General features: G+C 31.5%; 1 protein-coding gene and 2 long non-coding RNA genes across 4 annotated transcripts in view; 1 reads left to right on the top strand and 2 right to left on the bottom strand.

Moving 5' to 3' along the window:
- Positions 1-1,823, bottom strand: part of LOC126723040 (disease resistance protein RPV1-like) — a 137,144-nt gene extending 135,321 nt beyond the window's left edge. For both annotated transcript variants that reach the window (XM_050426256.1, XM_050426257.1), the window contains exon 1: positions 1,210-1,823. In XM_050426256.1, the coding sequence (XP_050282213.1) occupies positions 1,210-1,721 (512 nt within the window). In that variant the 5' untranslated portion in view covers positions 1,722-1,823. The remainder of the gene's footprint in view (positions 1-1,209) is intronic.
- The window catches only part of LOC126723043 (uncharacterized), a 120,309-nt gene extending 118,373 nt beyond the window's left edge, over positions 1-1,936 (top strand). Inside the window, exon 3 of the long non-coding RNA XR_007654126.1 lies at positions 1,820-1,936. This is a non-coding gene — a long non-coding RNA (uncharacterized LOC126723043). The remainder of the gene's footprint in view (positions 1-1,819) is intronic.
- Positions 1,937-13,217: 11,281 nt separating this feature from the next.
- On the bottom strand, positions 13,218-15,408 carry LOC126723038 (uncharacterized). Its single transcript, XR_007654103.1, has 2 exons — positions 15,287-15,408; positions 13,218-13,589 (listed from the first exon to the last, which is right to left on the bottom strand). It is a non-coding gene; the product is annotated as an uncharacterized LOC126723038 (long non-coding RNA).
- Between the last annotated feature and the right edge of the window lie 477 nt (positions 15,409-15,885).

The raw sequence follows: 15,885 nt of genomic DNA, 5'->3' as shown, positions 1-15,885 counted from the left end.
TTTCTGAGCATAATATTTATTGAGCATCCAATAGTAAATTATAAAACAGTTACATGATCAAGTAATTATAGACCATATACATGCACTTTTGGGTTTTAACCCATTGACTTTTCAATTTAGTTATCGGATGACTATAAAATATTACCTATTATTAGGTACAATAACTATAAATCTATTTTTTTTTAAAGACTAAATATTTTTCTCACACACACACAAATGGGAAAATATCTTAAAGAAACTAACAGTGGTGTAACTATAAATCTAATATAATATCATACAATTCAATCTTCTAATTTATTTGGGACCTTACACCACATATTGTGTCTAACTTGTTACTACCACAACGCGACAGAGGTGTGAATAGCAAGCAGATTGGACCAAAGAAATTTGATGGAAGAAATTTTTATTTAGTACGTATAATATGATTGTTGATTATTTTATCTGTTTAATTTTCATTTGTTAATATATAAAAAAAAAAATGGTATTCTTATATCGATGAAGTGTGTGATACATAGAAAAATCGTGACAGATTAACATAGAAGTGATAACCAATTTTTGGTGCTGAAAGGAAGTGTACTTAGTGATGTATTATTGGCACAAGACATCGCGACCATAGTGATGGGTTACTGCTTAATGGGGTGGGAACGATAAATGTAAATGCCAAAGTTCGGCAAGAAATGAAGGTGCATGTGATAATAATTATACTTTCTCAAAAACTAATAAAATATGATAGAAACAATACTTTCATAATTTATTAGCAGTCATAACAAAACCATTAAAAGCTTATAACCAATATAATAACACAGAGTTGTCATGATTGATAAGATTATCCAAGTTAAAATTAATCTAATTCTACTATTGACCTTTATAGCTTAAGTACGTTTGTCTTTAGAATATAAAGAAATTATTCAGTCCTCTTGGAAGACCTCATCAACAATACTTAGTGGTCTTCTCATCTAATAGTATTATGCCATATCATAATTTATTGACTAAGATCCTTGGCATCAACCTAGTTTTAAAAATAAAATAAATTTTTTTTTTCAAAAGCCTTCCGCTTCACCTTCATTATCCCTACCCTCTCACTCCACTACCACCACCAACATCCCCATCTTCAATGTCGGCAATGATAACATAATTTATAAATAGAAAAACAATTAAAATATGTAATTAATAAAAGCACACCAAAATAGTCATTAATTAAATACATACCTATCATTGTAATGAAATCCAGACAAATTAGCTGCTTCAGTTAAAGTTTTCCTCCACGTCTGAACCTTTTCTATGTCATCTTTGAATTTTTCTTCATGTTCAACTAGTGCAGTCCCATACTCCCCATCTTGTTTACGTATTTCTGATGGGTCTACTTTGTAAAAAATTGGTAAAACCTTTTGGCCATTATTCTTATTCTTACACTCAAAAATCTTGACAAGTTCGTTCAAACACCAAGTAGAAGAGGCAAAATTTTTAGAGAAGACAACAATCAAAATCTTTGACAATTCAATGGTTTTAAGAAGTTCCATTGAAATTTCTTCTCCCTTCTGAAGGTCATTATCAATGAAAGTGTTAAAACCCTTTTCACGCAAAGCCTCATATAAATGGCTTGTAAAATTATTACGAGTCTCTTCACCTCGAAAACTCAAGAAGACGTCATAATTCCATCGGTGTATAGAAGAAGAAGAAGAAGAAGAAGAAGAAGCTCCTTCCTCAGTCAAGATAACCATTGATATGATCTGTTAACTGAAGATTGAGAAGATGAAAAAAGAAGGGCAGAAGGTAAGAAAGATCAAAGATGTGACGAAATTAACAAGAATGATAAGAGATGAATGAAAGCTTGCAATTCGAGTGGAGGTTCACGGATGAGTTGAGGGCACTAAATTTGAAAGGTTTTGAGTACGCACATTTGATTGGGAAATTTACGATAGAATGATGATTTACAACAAGTGTCCTCACTACCATATGAAATAAGAAAGGATGACTAACAGTGGCTCCTTTTCACAATATATATCTTCTATTCAAAAGTTAGTGACTCTTTTTTTTAATAATAATAATAATAATAATATAGTGGCTATAAAGTGTCAGTTGACTCATGACTTAATGGTATGTGGTTGGAATTTTCCTTATTGCAATTTTCCACCGAGGCTGTCCTACACGACATGTTCTGCAATTTTCCACCGACAGTGTTCTACGCGTTCTGCAATTTTCCACAAAGGGAGAAAGTGGGAATTTTATTTTTTTTTCCTTGACAACGAGACATTCATGTGCAAACATCTTTATCACTGTAGTTTCTTAGTTTTGTCCTTGAGCTTAAAAAAAAAAAAAGTGAATACTGTCTCTCGTAATTTTTTTTCCCTTTTGCTGAATTTTTTATTGTTTCTTAGTATATAAGCGTGTCTTACACTTGAATATCTTGTACGTATGTTGTAGGCTGCCCATCTTTTGTGTCTATAAACTAACTTACACTTAAACATTTTGTATGTATGTTATAAACTAACTTACACTTAAACATTTTGTATGTATGTTGTAGACTGACAAGTCCATTTTTAGTGTCTATAAACAGTTAGTTGATTATAATATTACCCTTATAACCAAAAAAAAAAAAAAAAAAATCTTGTACGTAACAGCATACTTCACGTTAGGTTGAAAAACGATAAAAAGGGTCTGTGAAATACACACATATATAAAAGTTAAAAAAAATTAACGCAAACTTGTTGCTGTCAAAGACTGAGAAAGTGAGAAACTACACATATAAAAGATTAAAATAATCTTAAATGAAACGAAATGCCCTATTGCCCTCAAAGTCAAACACAAAGAATCAGCTTTAACTTATTATTTTAAAACAGTGCTACACTAAACAATATTTTTATAATAATTTTACAATAAAGTGTAAGTGGCAAATTATTACTAATTTCTATTTAGAGTTCATAACTTATAACACTTTTTTACTTACTATTAATAACTTGACACTTAATGTTTAATTTTCAAATTATTGTGAAAATTATTCTTTATTTTATTAAAGAAAAATGCAAATATCACAAATTATTTTGTAAAATTTTTTACAAATTGCTAGTGTGATAAGTAGATATTAGTAAGTAAAAATATGATATTAATAATATACTCAGATGAGAACTTGTAAAAATTTATCACAATCTCACATCAATAATTTGTAAAAATACTGTAAAATTATTTGTGCATTTAACATTACTCTTTATTAAAGTGTGAAACTCACAAAAAGTTAAACACAAAAGCTGCCGCAACATATTGCCATGCTTCATCCCCTCACTAGTACACCACAATAATAATCGTAAGTGAGTAACTGAGTGTATATATATACTATATTTATATGATAAATATTTTCATATTTTTTACACAAACTTTTAAAAAATAAATGTTTAATACCCATACTATACACGTATTATTTATTTTTCCATTTTCGTATTTTTATGTTGAATTTTTGAAACACACTTTTATTGAAAGATACCGAATTATACCCATTTGTATGTTTACCATAATATATGCATACCATATTTTACTAGCTATAGACTTAACTCTCAAGTTGATGAAATTTTATTATTTTTTTTATTTATATTTCTACTATGTGTTGATACGTTTTGTGTTGTATTTTTTACGCCTCCATCACAACTCCCCTCTTTCCCTCTTATAATTTATGCTAATTTTAGTTTGGATTAATATTTAGTTATTTTGAAATTGGAGATTTGAGTTTATATTCAAATAAAATATACATGGCTATATATTTAAATGTAACTATAAATTGTGTGAGTAATAATTTAGTATATTGTCTATCTTTAATGCCTTTAGTTTAATTTTAATTTCGGTTAAGATAATATTATAATTTTGTATTGAGTTTTGATTATCATGATAATTTTGTACAATATATTTGAAATTTAGAAAGTTTAGTTCTACAAAAAAAAAAAAAAAAAAAAAAAAAAAAAATTAGGAAAACGTAATGCACTATAATAGTAGTAAAAAGAATATGGACCACCTTTAAAAAAAAATCAATCAAACACCCCCAAATATAAAATAACAGAATGTTATATTGTAAAAATAGAGCAATGGAAAATACTTATAGAAATTGTTTCATTTTTAGAGGTAACAAATTTTCTTCAACAAATTTCAGAGAACAAATTAGACATTATACCATTATCACAAAATAATTATATATTTCCATGCATCGCATGGGTCTATAATGGTTCTATGAGTAGTCTACAAAAAATCTCAAGGCAATAGATAAAGTCTCATGCCATAACATCAAAACATATTTTATCTCCAAAAAAAGGCATATAAGACCCAAAATAGTAAAGAAAAAAAGTTTACCTTCAATTAGTTTGAAAGAAAATTCTTTCAACTTACTACATGGCGATTAATAAAATCATACACATATAATGTTAATCATAGGACAAAATTTGGATACATACTTCATTGAACCAACAATAGTATAACATGTCATGTGTCACTCTCATGTAGGGATGAAACCAGGATTTAGAGTCTCAAAGCACTCACATTAGTGCTTGTATAATAGAAAATTTATCACACTTTAGCCAACCAAGTCCAAAATTCACTCACATCAGATTATGCAAAATTGTGTAAAAATACATTATTGCTACAATATTTATGTAAATTTACACTAGCACTATTCATATTGTATTTAGTTTTTTACTCTTTCTTTACGTATGCCAAGGATAAAGGAAGAAAGTAGATAATAGTTGTTATTTGTGAAGAAATATAAACTTTCAAGAAAAATTAATATTTTAAAGAAATATAGTGTAAAGTAATAATCTGATGTGAGGTGTTTCGAAAAGTGAATATGTAAAATAACAAAAAAAAAAAAAATTGTTAAAATAGATAATAATAAAAATTTCACGAGCTAATGTCAATAGGAGACCAAATTAAGTATGAAAAATAAAAACCAATTTTTTAATACGATGCAATACACTAGTCCATTAAAAAAATGCAAATCAATGGTGCAATCAGTAAACAAATCTCATTCTTAATATGAAAAAAATATAAGGAATTACTAGAAATAATTTTATTTCTCATAGGCTACTTTTATAAGTCAGATGGCATAATTTTGTACCGCTGATAGCTTTGAGGACTGAAAAAGAATGGTGATTGGGCCCATCAAGCTCTCTTCCTTATTGATTTATTTAATAGTAATTATAATTAAAAAAGAAAAGAAAAAGAGTGGTAATCACTCGGTGCATTAAATTTAATAAAAATTGATCAATTTTTCTTACATGACTACATGCAATAAAGATAAAGTGAGAAAGCAACGAAGAATCAAATCAATTTTTCTTACACAGTACTAGCCATTTAATTGAAAGTGTTGGAGGTTGGGATGACAAGTTGTATTTTTCATTGATGTTCAAGTGAGAAAGAAACAAAGATAAGGACGACTCTACATGCAAAAGTCATTTTCAAATTTGTACGGAAATAATAGAATGAAACCTTAGCATCGTGGAAGCCATTTGTTGACTCATGGCTTGGGTCATGAGTCATGGCTTTAATTGGATATGATGACGAATGGAAAATCTTGCAGAGCATCCACACCAAATTTGTCCATTATTGTTGAGAATCTCTTACCATTGAATATCCAGGTAAGTTCTTTTACCCTCCACTAACTTTTCTAATAATAAAGAGAAAATTATGTTCATAATATTTTTAAAATACTTTAACAATAAATTCTAATAGGCATGTTATTACTAATTATTATTGGTCGTAAAAAAAAAAAAAAAGTAATTTTAGTAAGGGTTTAAATTAAAACCAGTAACAATAAACCATCAAAGATTCGTAGTAAAAATATTGTGTATATAACATTTCTCTTTAATAAATTCTATAAAAGTCTTATAACTTAATTAATACTTATTGATAGAATATATTAGTCTAAGTGGTATATCTTCAAGTACAAAGTCCTTGAAAGTTGGGCATAGAGGTTCCAAATGTAACGGTAAATATTTAGTAGATATTCTAATCATTCTTTTAATAAAGAAAAAAAAATTACACTTTCTATTATTTATAGCAAAAGGTATGTGTTTTATTTACCCCACACTACTATCAATTTAATAAAAAATCAAATAAATTCATGAGTTCAATTAGAGCATTCGCACAAGCTCATAGAAAATAACATAAAGCCTAAAGAGTCTAAAAAATCACCAACATCATATCATGAACTTGTTATGCAAAATAAGGTTTTGCTATAATGCTTGTGCAAATACACAGGTCAGTAGCTTGTGCTAGATAATTTTTTGTTATTTCTTTGCGTTTCTTAAGGACAAAAAAAGTGAATAATAGTTATGTGTGAAAAGAGAAAAATAATTAAAAAAATAAGAAAATTTGATATTTTAATTAAATAAAATATATAATAAATAATTAGAAATGATAGTTTTGAAGGGAACCGCAGCTTAATGGATGGTATTTGTTGACTCATGACCTGAGTCATGAGTCATGGCTTCAATTGGATATGAAAGTGCATGAAACATCCCACACCAAACTTATCGAAAGTGGTATTTCTTGAAATGTCCAAAATATATAGGGTTCAAATATCTTACTCTCAACCCAAACAAGTTGGTATCTGTTTTATGAACCTATAATATGCATGTCAAAGTATTGGCTCAAAGAGACACTAATGCTAGCATTACTTTTTTGTTGAATGGCATAGCTTGAATGCTAATACCCTATCAGTTAAAATTCTACTAAGCAATTAAAGCCAATGGATATTTTATGAGAAACTGCTAATATTAAGGAAAAGTAAGTAAAAAAAAAAAAAATTGGAACACATTAAATCCCCACACTTTTAAATTGGACATATTTTAAACCACACACTTTCATATTTTATAAATAGGACACTTAAAACTCCAGATTTGGATTTCTATATATTTGTGGAAGTATGAAATTTAAAGTATCCCATTTAAAAGTTAAACTCAGTTTGGAGTTTAACGAATCCTAGGAGTTAAACTACAAAAATTTTATATATTTTTCCCTAATAATAATTTTCCCTTTCAATTCATGATGCTGTGTACATAAACATTGTTACAACTTAGAGCATTTGCAGCAGTGGAGCTAAAAAGTTATAATGCTATTTTAGCTCCACCAATATAACAAAAAGGACCTGCAGCAGTGGAGCCAAAGGTATAAAATTTAGCTTATTTGCTACAGTGCACATCTATCTATAGATGTGCACTGTAGCACTCATCTAAAAAAAAAAAAAAAAAAAAAATTTACTCCCACTATCGAATAAAATAATCAAACTAATCTTATTTTTTTCATCCTTTTATTTCATTCCTTCACCGCCGTGCACTCTCATCTCCCTCAATCATCAAACAGACAAACACTCATCTCCCTCACCCATCTCTAGCTCGCTGGCCTCTCTCATCCCTCAGCTCGACAATGACGGCCATGGGACCCACACGGCCAGCATCGCTGCCGGATCCCCCGTGGGTAACGCTTCTCTTCTCGGCTACGCTCAGGGCACGGCGCCTGGAATGGCAAGTCGGTCGCGCGTCGCAGCTTACAAAGTTTGTTGGAGCGTTTGGTGCTTCGGATCCGATATTCTTGCGGGTATGGATCAGGCCATAAGCGACGGCGTGGACGTGCTTTCGCTCTCTCTCGGCGGTGGGTCCGCTCCGTATTACAGAGACACCATCGCAATCGGAGCTTTCGGTTGAGAAGGGCATTTTCGTCTCTTGCTCTGCCGGAAACAGTGGGCCTATCAGAGCCTCATTGGCCAACGTGGCACCCTGGATCATGACCGTTGGAGCTGGTACTATAGACCGGGACTGCTAGCTCTGATGTGGGTTTTTTTTTTTTTTGTGCTTGTTGTGAGTTTTTTTTTTTTTTTTTTTTTTTGCTGTGGACTGCCGGTAGTGGTGGTAGTGGTGGTGTTTTCCGATCTGTTGTGGGCAAGTGGGCTTGTATTTGTGTTTGTGGCAGTGGACTTGTGCTCGTTTTGGGTTTCTTTCTTTCTTTTTTTTCTTTTTTTTTTGCTGTGGATTGCCGCCAGTGGTGATGGTGGTGGTGGTGGTTGTGCCTGTGGTTGACGGTAGAGGTGATTGAGGTTGGTGGTGTAATATTTTTTTGGTAGTGGAATATATTATTTTATTGTAGTAGATGTAATATTTTATTGTGATGTTTATATTATTTTATTATGTTGAAAGCTAAAATAGATCCACTGCTGCAGTATGTGTGTAGGTAAAATAGATAAAATAATTTTTAATGGAGTTAAATTGCTAAAAATTTAGCTCCACTACTGTGGATGCTCTTACAAGCTGTATTTGACTTTTCTTCTCTTGTTTGAGCTGTTCTTTGTTGAATAGCCGCATCTCAAACTTCACGTCAATTAATTGGATCAAAAATCCCTCTTCCACGAAGTTTCCTCACGAGGGTGTCCTACACGTCAATTGATTTGAGTTACTGTTTTCTTACTCGGCATGACTCTACAATGCAATAAAGATAAAGTAAGAAAGCAATGAAGAAATGGATCAAATTTTTCTTACATTGTACTAACCATTTAATTGAACGTGTCGGAGGTTGAGAGGCAAGTTGTATTTTCAAGTGAGAAAAAAACCAAAGGTAAGGACGACACGAGTTCCAGCCAAATACCACTATTTTTCGAAAATGCCATACTCGAATATTATGTAAGAGCAATTCCACTTCAACAGCACTCATACAGTCAACAATTGTGGCTGTGGGCTTCTCTTTTTTCTTTTTCTTTTTTGTCAGGGTCGCGTGGGAAAAGGTTGTGAAAAACAATTGTGGCTGTCTCATACAGTGAACAATTGTGGCTGTGGGCTTCTCCTTTTCCTTTCTTTTGTTAGGGTCACGTGGTAGAAGGCAGTGAAAAAACAAGAAAAAGTGAATAATAGTACGGTGTGAAAAGAGGAAAATAATTAAAAAATAAAAAATTTGATATTTTAATTAAATAAAATGTATAATAAATAATTAGATAAGAATGTTTTGAAGTGTACCGCAGCTTAATGGATGATATTTGTTGACTCATGACTTGAGTCATGAGTCATTGCTTCAATTACATGGGACATTCCCACATCAAACATGTCCATTGTTATTTAGGGAGGTGGTTCTTCTACCCAAACTTTTAAAATAGTTAATAAATTTTTTATTGTCAACCTTTGAGCTTAACAAGGTGGTATTTTTTGAAGTGTCCAAATTATGTATGGTTTAAATATCTTACTCTCAACCCAAACAAGTTGGTATCTATTTTGTGAACTTATAACATGCATGTCAGAGTATTTGCTCAAAGAGACACTAATGACCATACCTGAATGTTAGCATTACTTCTTTGTTGAATGGCATAGCTTAAATGCTAGTAACCTATCAGTTAGAATTCTACTAAGCAATTAAAGCCAGTGGATATTTTATGAGAAAATGCTAATATTAAGGAAAAGTATGTAAATATATATAGTTTTTTTTTTTTTGGAACACATTAAACTCCCCACTCCCACACTTTTAAATTGGACATATTTTAAACCTCAAACTTTCATATTTCATAAGTAGGACACTTAAAAACTCCAGATTTGGATTTATATGTATTTGTGGAAGTAAGAAATTTAAAGTATCCAATTTAAAAGTTAAACTCAATTTGGAGTTTAAAGTATCCTAGGAATTAAACTACAAGATTTTTATATACTTTTCCCTAATAATAATTTTCCCTTTTAATTCATGATGCTATGTACATAATCATTGTTACAACTTACAAGTTGTATTTGACTTTTCTTCTCTTGTTTGAGCTGTTGTTTGTTGGATAGCCACGTCTCAAACTTCACGGATTTGATCAGAAATTCCTCTTCCACGAAGTTTCCTCATGAGGGTGTCCTACACGTCAATTGATTTGAGTTACTGTTTTCTTACACGGCATGACTCTATATCCAATAAAGGCAAAAGTGAGAAAGCAACGAAGAAATTGATAAATTTTTTCTTATGATTTGATCAGAAATCCCTCTTCCACGAAGTTTCCTCATGAGGGTGTCCTACACGTCAATTGATTTGAATTACTATTTTCTTACACGGCTTGACTCTACATGCAATAAAGATAAAAGTGACAAAGCAATGAAGAAATTGATAAAATTTTTCTTACACGGTACTGGCCATTTAATTGAACGTGTCGGAGGTTGGGATGACAAGTTGTACTTTTCCTTGATGTCAAGTGAGAAAAAAACAAAGATAAGGCCGACTTTACATGCAAATGTCGTTTTCAATGGAAATAATGGAATGAACCTAGCTTCGCGGTGGAACCGTGGAAGCATTTTTTTTTTTTTTTTTTTTGAGAAACGAAGCTAATTGTTGATTCATGACTTGAGTCATTAGTCAAGGTTTCAATTGGATACAAAGGTGCATGGAACATCATGCATAGCACCCATGTCACCCACATCAAACTTTTCTATTATTATGGGGAGCCTCTGACCAATGAATATTTAGGTAAGTCCTTTTACTCTCTACTAAATTTTCAAATATTTAATAAAATGAAATGTATATTTATAATATTAATTTTTACAACAAATTCTAAATGGTAGGTTGTTATTAGTTATTTTTTGTAGTAAGAAAATAATTTTAGTAGGGGTTTAAATTATAATTAGTAATAACAAATCACTTAGGATTTGTAGTGAAAATATTGCGTACGTTCCATTTCTCTTTAATAAATTCTCTAAAAGTTTTGTGACTTAATTGATAATTTTTTATGAAACATGTTGGTCTAAGTGGTACATCTTCAAGTACAAATGTCTTGAAAGTTGGGGATAGAGGTTCAAGATACAACAACTATTATTTAGTAGATATTCTAAGCATTAATAAAGAAAAAAAAAATACACTTTATGGTATTATAACAAAAGGTATGTGGTTTAAATACCCCACCTTCACTATCAAATCAATATAATAAATAAATAAATTCATGAGTTCGCATTCGCACTAAATCATATAAAATAATATTAAAATAATATAAAGCCTAAAGAATCCAAAAAATCACAAATATCAGATCATGAACCAGTTATGCAAAATGAAATTTCGGTATAATGCTTGTGCAAATATACAAGTTACAGTAGCTTAAGCAAAATAATTTTTTATTGTTTCTTTTCATTTCTAGAGGACAAAATAAAAAAAGTGAATGATAGTTGTTGTGCGTGAAAAGAAAAAAAAATTGATTAAAAAAATTGATATTTTAATGAAATAGAGTATACGATAAACAAGCAAATATGATTGTAACGAAGGAACCACATTTTCATGGATGCTATTTGTTAACTCATCACTCATGAGTCATGTGTTATCGCTTCAGTTGGATATGAAGGTGCATGGAAAATCCTGTACAGCACCCATTCCAAACTTGACCATTATTAATTGTTGGGAGCATCTTACTATTGAATAATAAGGTCTTCTACCCTAATTTAGGAAGACAAAATTCTTCTACGTGGATAGCTTTTCAAATATTTAATAATTTTTTTATTGTTAAGAACCTTTGAGCTCAAGTTACGCTAAGTGTAATCTTGCTTGAGGAAGACTTGAGCCCAAAATTTTTAAATAAAGTGAGTAAATTTTGGGCCATGTCAAACTTGGAGTCTAGACAAGAAATCAAAGATTCATCAATCTCCTATCCATCATTCCCGCTCGAAGATCCCTCCCATGTAGATAATCTCTAACAAACAAACAACTAAAGGTTTGTGTGGGCTTTTCTGCTTTGCAATTATTATCAACTAGCAATGGGCCCGTGCAATGTGTTGATAATGATGTAATTTACTATGTGAGAAGATTATATAGAATAATCAAAATATTTTTAAGTAACAACATGATGTTGTATTGCGATAATATGAAGATGTTTTTGTTTAACTAATGATGTAATACAAAATTAAGGGGATGAAGAATATAGGCTATAGAGTAAATGTCATATAAATTAGAAATTAGTTATTATGTGGTGTAACTAATAAGTTGATTGTTTGTTTAATCATAGTTTTTGTTTCTTCAATGGATTGGGGTTAGTATAAATCTTTTGTAATATCATGTTAATGTTTAGTTGGCTTATGAAAATATCATGGAAAATTTATGATCAATGTCACATTTATGTTATTGAAGTATGATAGTGGTGTCATTTTCTCCATTGTACAATGATTTTGCACATGCTCCTCATTCCTCACAATGTCTCACCTCCGTAGCCTATGAACAAGTTTTACATACATAAAAGAAAATTGGGATCACAACAAATTGAGGCGTCTTTTTTGTTCTCTACCATTGGTTTTTTTTTTTTTTAGAAATTTTAAATTAGCAAGGGTGAAAAGAATTATTTTGATTTTTTTTATTATTGATTTTTGAGCTGTGGCTGGAGAGACTTCATGGAATTTAGAGCTTAAGGTCTTTTGGAGGAAGGAAATCTTGGTTTTTTTTTTTTTTTTTTTTTTTTTTTTTTTTTTTTCATTTTTGCATGTATATGTTTCTGTAATTGTCATTGTAATACTAAATACCAATAGTAGTGACCTTAAAGATATTGCCTTAAGAGCATTCATATCAGGCTATTCACTATGAGTTCCTTCACTAGTGAGAAGCCTTATAAGATCAGCATCTGGTTGTGTTGGGTTTTGGGTCTATAGACTGTGCTGTGTTGTGTGTTGTAGATATGAAAATTTGGGATTAAAAATGTGAATGAGAGAAAATAATATATAATTATAATAGTGATAGAGTATTGAGGCTGATGAATTTTTATTAAAAAAAAAAAAAAAGGTAAAAGGTAAAAGGTAAATAAACTTGAAACATTACTTTTTTTTGAGTTAGTTTGGCTAAAAATTTGAGGAGGTTAATGTGAGTGCTCTAACAGTTTCATGGCTACCTTGCACAAATGCTTGCAAGTTTTTCATAATTGTGAAAATATGATTTTTTTTTAAAAAAAAAATTATATTTTAGAGCTATGCCATTTGTCATTACCTGGTTGAACCAATTCTCAGTTTTCCAAGTCAATGCCTGCTGTAGGCTGCTACTCATTGCAACAAGTTTCCCTTGAGTTTAATTGTAAAATATGTAGTTTTTATGAAGGTTTCACATTTTCAGTCTGCTTTAGCAAGCTCTTCATTCTTCTGGTGTCTCAGTCACTTGTTAAGATTTTATGTCTTGTTGTTTATTAGATATCTTATTTTGAGTTGTGATATTTTGTTGTCACTCCATTTATATATACAAGGTACACGTAATGTACTTTTGTTTTCTTGCTATCTTGATGATTAATTTGCTATTTTTTTATAATCAGGTTATCGATCCAATTCGTTTTCCTACCTGATCATAAAACATTTAACAAATACAATATTACATAGTCCATTTGATCCTCAAATCCTATTCGGTAGATCTGGAAATCTTCATATAGAGGAGGAGATGGTGGCAGGCACACCCCACCACATGGTCCTGCAACAACAACAACTACATCAACTACACCAGTTGGAAAAGGGGCTGCTATAATGCCGCTGCCTTTAACGTCAGTTTTTGGGCAGGTACAATTATCTGTATCGGCACAAGTTCCTATTGCTTAATTCTGGCCACCTCTCGGTATGGTGTACTGTGAATTTCATAGGGTTGACTGCAACATTCTGGAAATCCTAGAGTAGCATAATAACAAAAAGAAACATAAAAAGAATTTGTAACGACATGGCAAGTTGTAGAGACTCAGCAAAGTCAGAACCACGTAGTAGAAAGTGTAAATGCCCAATTCTAAATTGAAACGAGTTTTTTTTTTTTTTTTTTTTTGACAACCGAAACAAGGAGTTTTTTGGCCTGAAAAAGTTGAGGTATTTGAAAAACAAACCCATCCAGAAAATATAAATTGTGAAACTGTTACTGATGACAATAAGAAAGAAACAGAGCAGCATAATGAGGTGGTATAGGAAATTCATGTTTTAGCAGTTGAACCTGAGAGGATTTGCAACTTGGGGGCATGGTTTCAAGTGAAAGATGAGAGGGCAAGTATATGAGAACTTGTGAAGGATCTAAAAGGCCGTTTTAGTCCTTCAAACCATAACAAGTGGTTCTTTCAATGTCAAGTGTGACTCAGATTTTTTTAATAGTCATGTGATTGGTAAAAAAAAAAAATGAAAAGAGAAAAGATTTGTATGAAGTCCAACCAAAAGATAACTTTAGTTCAGAATTACTATTTTTGTATATATTAACAAATAACTGAAATGTTATTATAGGGATGCAATCAATAAACAAATTTATCTTATGAATCAAAGCAGGTCAAATCACATCAATGCCAAAATATAAAAGGGGCCAAGCCATGTGACAACCTTACAACAATGTGCCATCAAATCTTCTTCATATAAAGCAAAAGTCTAGAAACACCATCCACATTACCATAAACTTTGAGGTTCAAAAAGAACTTTTCATATTTACACTAAATAATCTGTTAAATATTTTCACAGAATGACCATACCAATACTAATAGAAACACAATGTATTAGCAGCTAAACACACTGATTCATTCTCATTACCATTGGCAATGAACATGTGATTTAGCCACCAAAGCATGAGGGGAAACAAAATGCAGACCCATGAGAAGAGATACAACAATCTAAAATTGCATAGCAGATGTATTGCAGCCACTAGCGAGATATATATCATTTTGATCAAGGAACCAAGCACAAGACCTTCACTGGGCCTATGCTCACCACGTAAGAACTTCCACATCCCAATTCGACGTTCTCATCACAGTGCTTCTTTTCTTCCCCCTTCTCTGCTCCATCTTTATTTTATTTTTTTGGATTAAAGTAAGATCTCTAATCTAATAGTTTGCAACAACATCAAAGAGGCACACAAAAAATCAGAATTAAAATGTTATATGTTCCAAAGAGTACACAAAAGCTTTACAACCTTGTAGTCATTTGTCTTGGATTGATAAGCAAATCCGGTAGAAACCCAAAAATCTTAGTCTCTAGAAAAATATTGGCTTAAACGCGGATCAGGCAACCTCTTAAATTTTCTAATACTGGGGTTCCACAAAAATTTAGAATCAGAAGTAGTGGAACGATTTCCATATCGAACAAGACACGCTAAACCATTGCACGAACTGACCATTTGGGACGTGTCTAAATCAAAAGCAGAGCGAACTGAATACTCAAAAAGCCAATCAAACGTGTGGTCACAACAAAGAAGCTTACAGACTTTTGGTATCCTAGAAGAGTTATAATGAATACAAGTTTGTATGAGATAAGCATGATCATCGTCGTTGTTGGTGTTGTTAAGGTGGGTGGAGATGAAATTAGGACTAGTGATTGAGGAGTCCCAGGGTTTGCAAACGCACCTGAATGTTGAGTACGATGTCTTGTGGGAGCTGGTTCTTCCTTTGTCGGAGGATCCGAGGTTGTACTCGTCGACGAGGTTCCATTGTTTAGGACATTTTTTCGGCGGAAGAGAAGAGGTTTATGTTTTAGGTGTAAAAAGAGTAAAGCACTAATATGTTGGGTTGGGATTGTTGGGCTTGGGCTTCTTGATGTTTTTAAATTCACCAGCTTTTTTGGGCCTCTAGAACACTAATAATGAGATAGTTGACCCTGTTAAATTAAGAACAGTAATAATGAAGAGAAATAGAGTGATTGGGAATAAATGTGCACTTTAATGGAGAAAGTTTAGTAACACACTCAAATTCACAACATAGTTAAGTATCACCTTGTGATTGGTGCACCCAAATTTTTTATTAAGTTTATGTGTGAGTCCTATGTGTAACTAATGAAATCTAATCATAAAGTAACATCCAAGCAAGTTATGAAATTGAGTATGAGTTTGGGCGTGATCGTAGGTGCTTTGATATATATTGTGTTTTTTTTGTAGAATATGTAATGTAAGTGTAGGCCTCATTGTTGACTAATTAGATATGCAAATATTCTCGATTAAGGCTGAAGT

This window comes from Quercus robur, chromosome 4 (genome assembly GCF_932294415.1).
Source record: "Quercus robur chromosome 4, dhQueRobu3.1, whole genome shotgun sequence".
NCBI classification, from domain to species: Eukaryota; Viridiplantae; Streptophyta; class Magnoliopsida; order Fagales; family Fagaceae; genus Quercus; species Quercus robur.
Note: the sequence above shows the minus strand (reverse complement) of the source record. Positions and strands in the feature narration are given on the sequence as shown.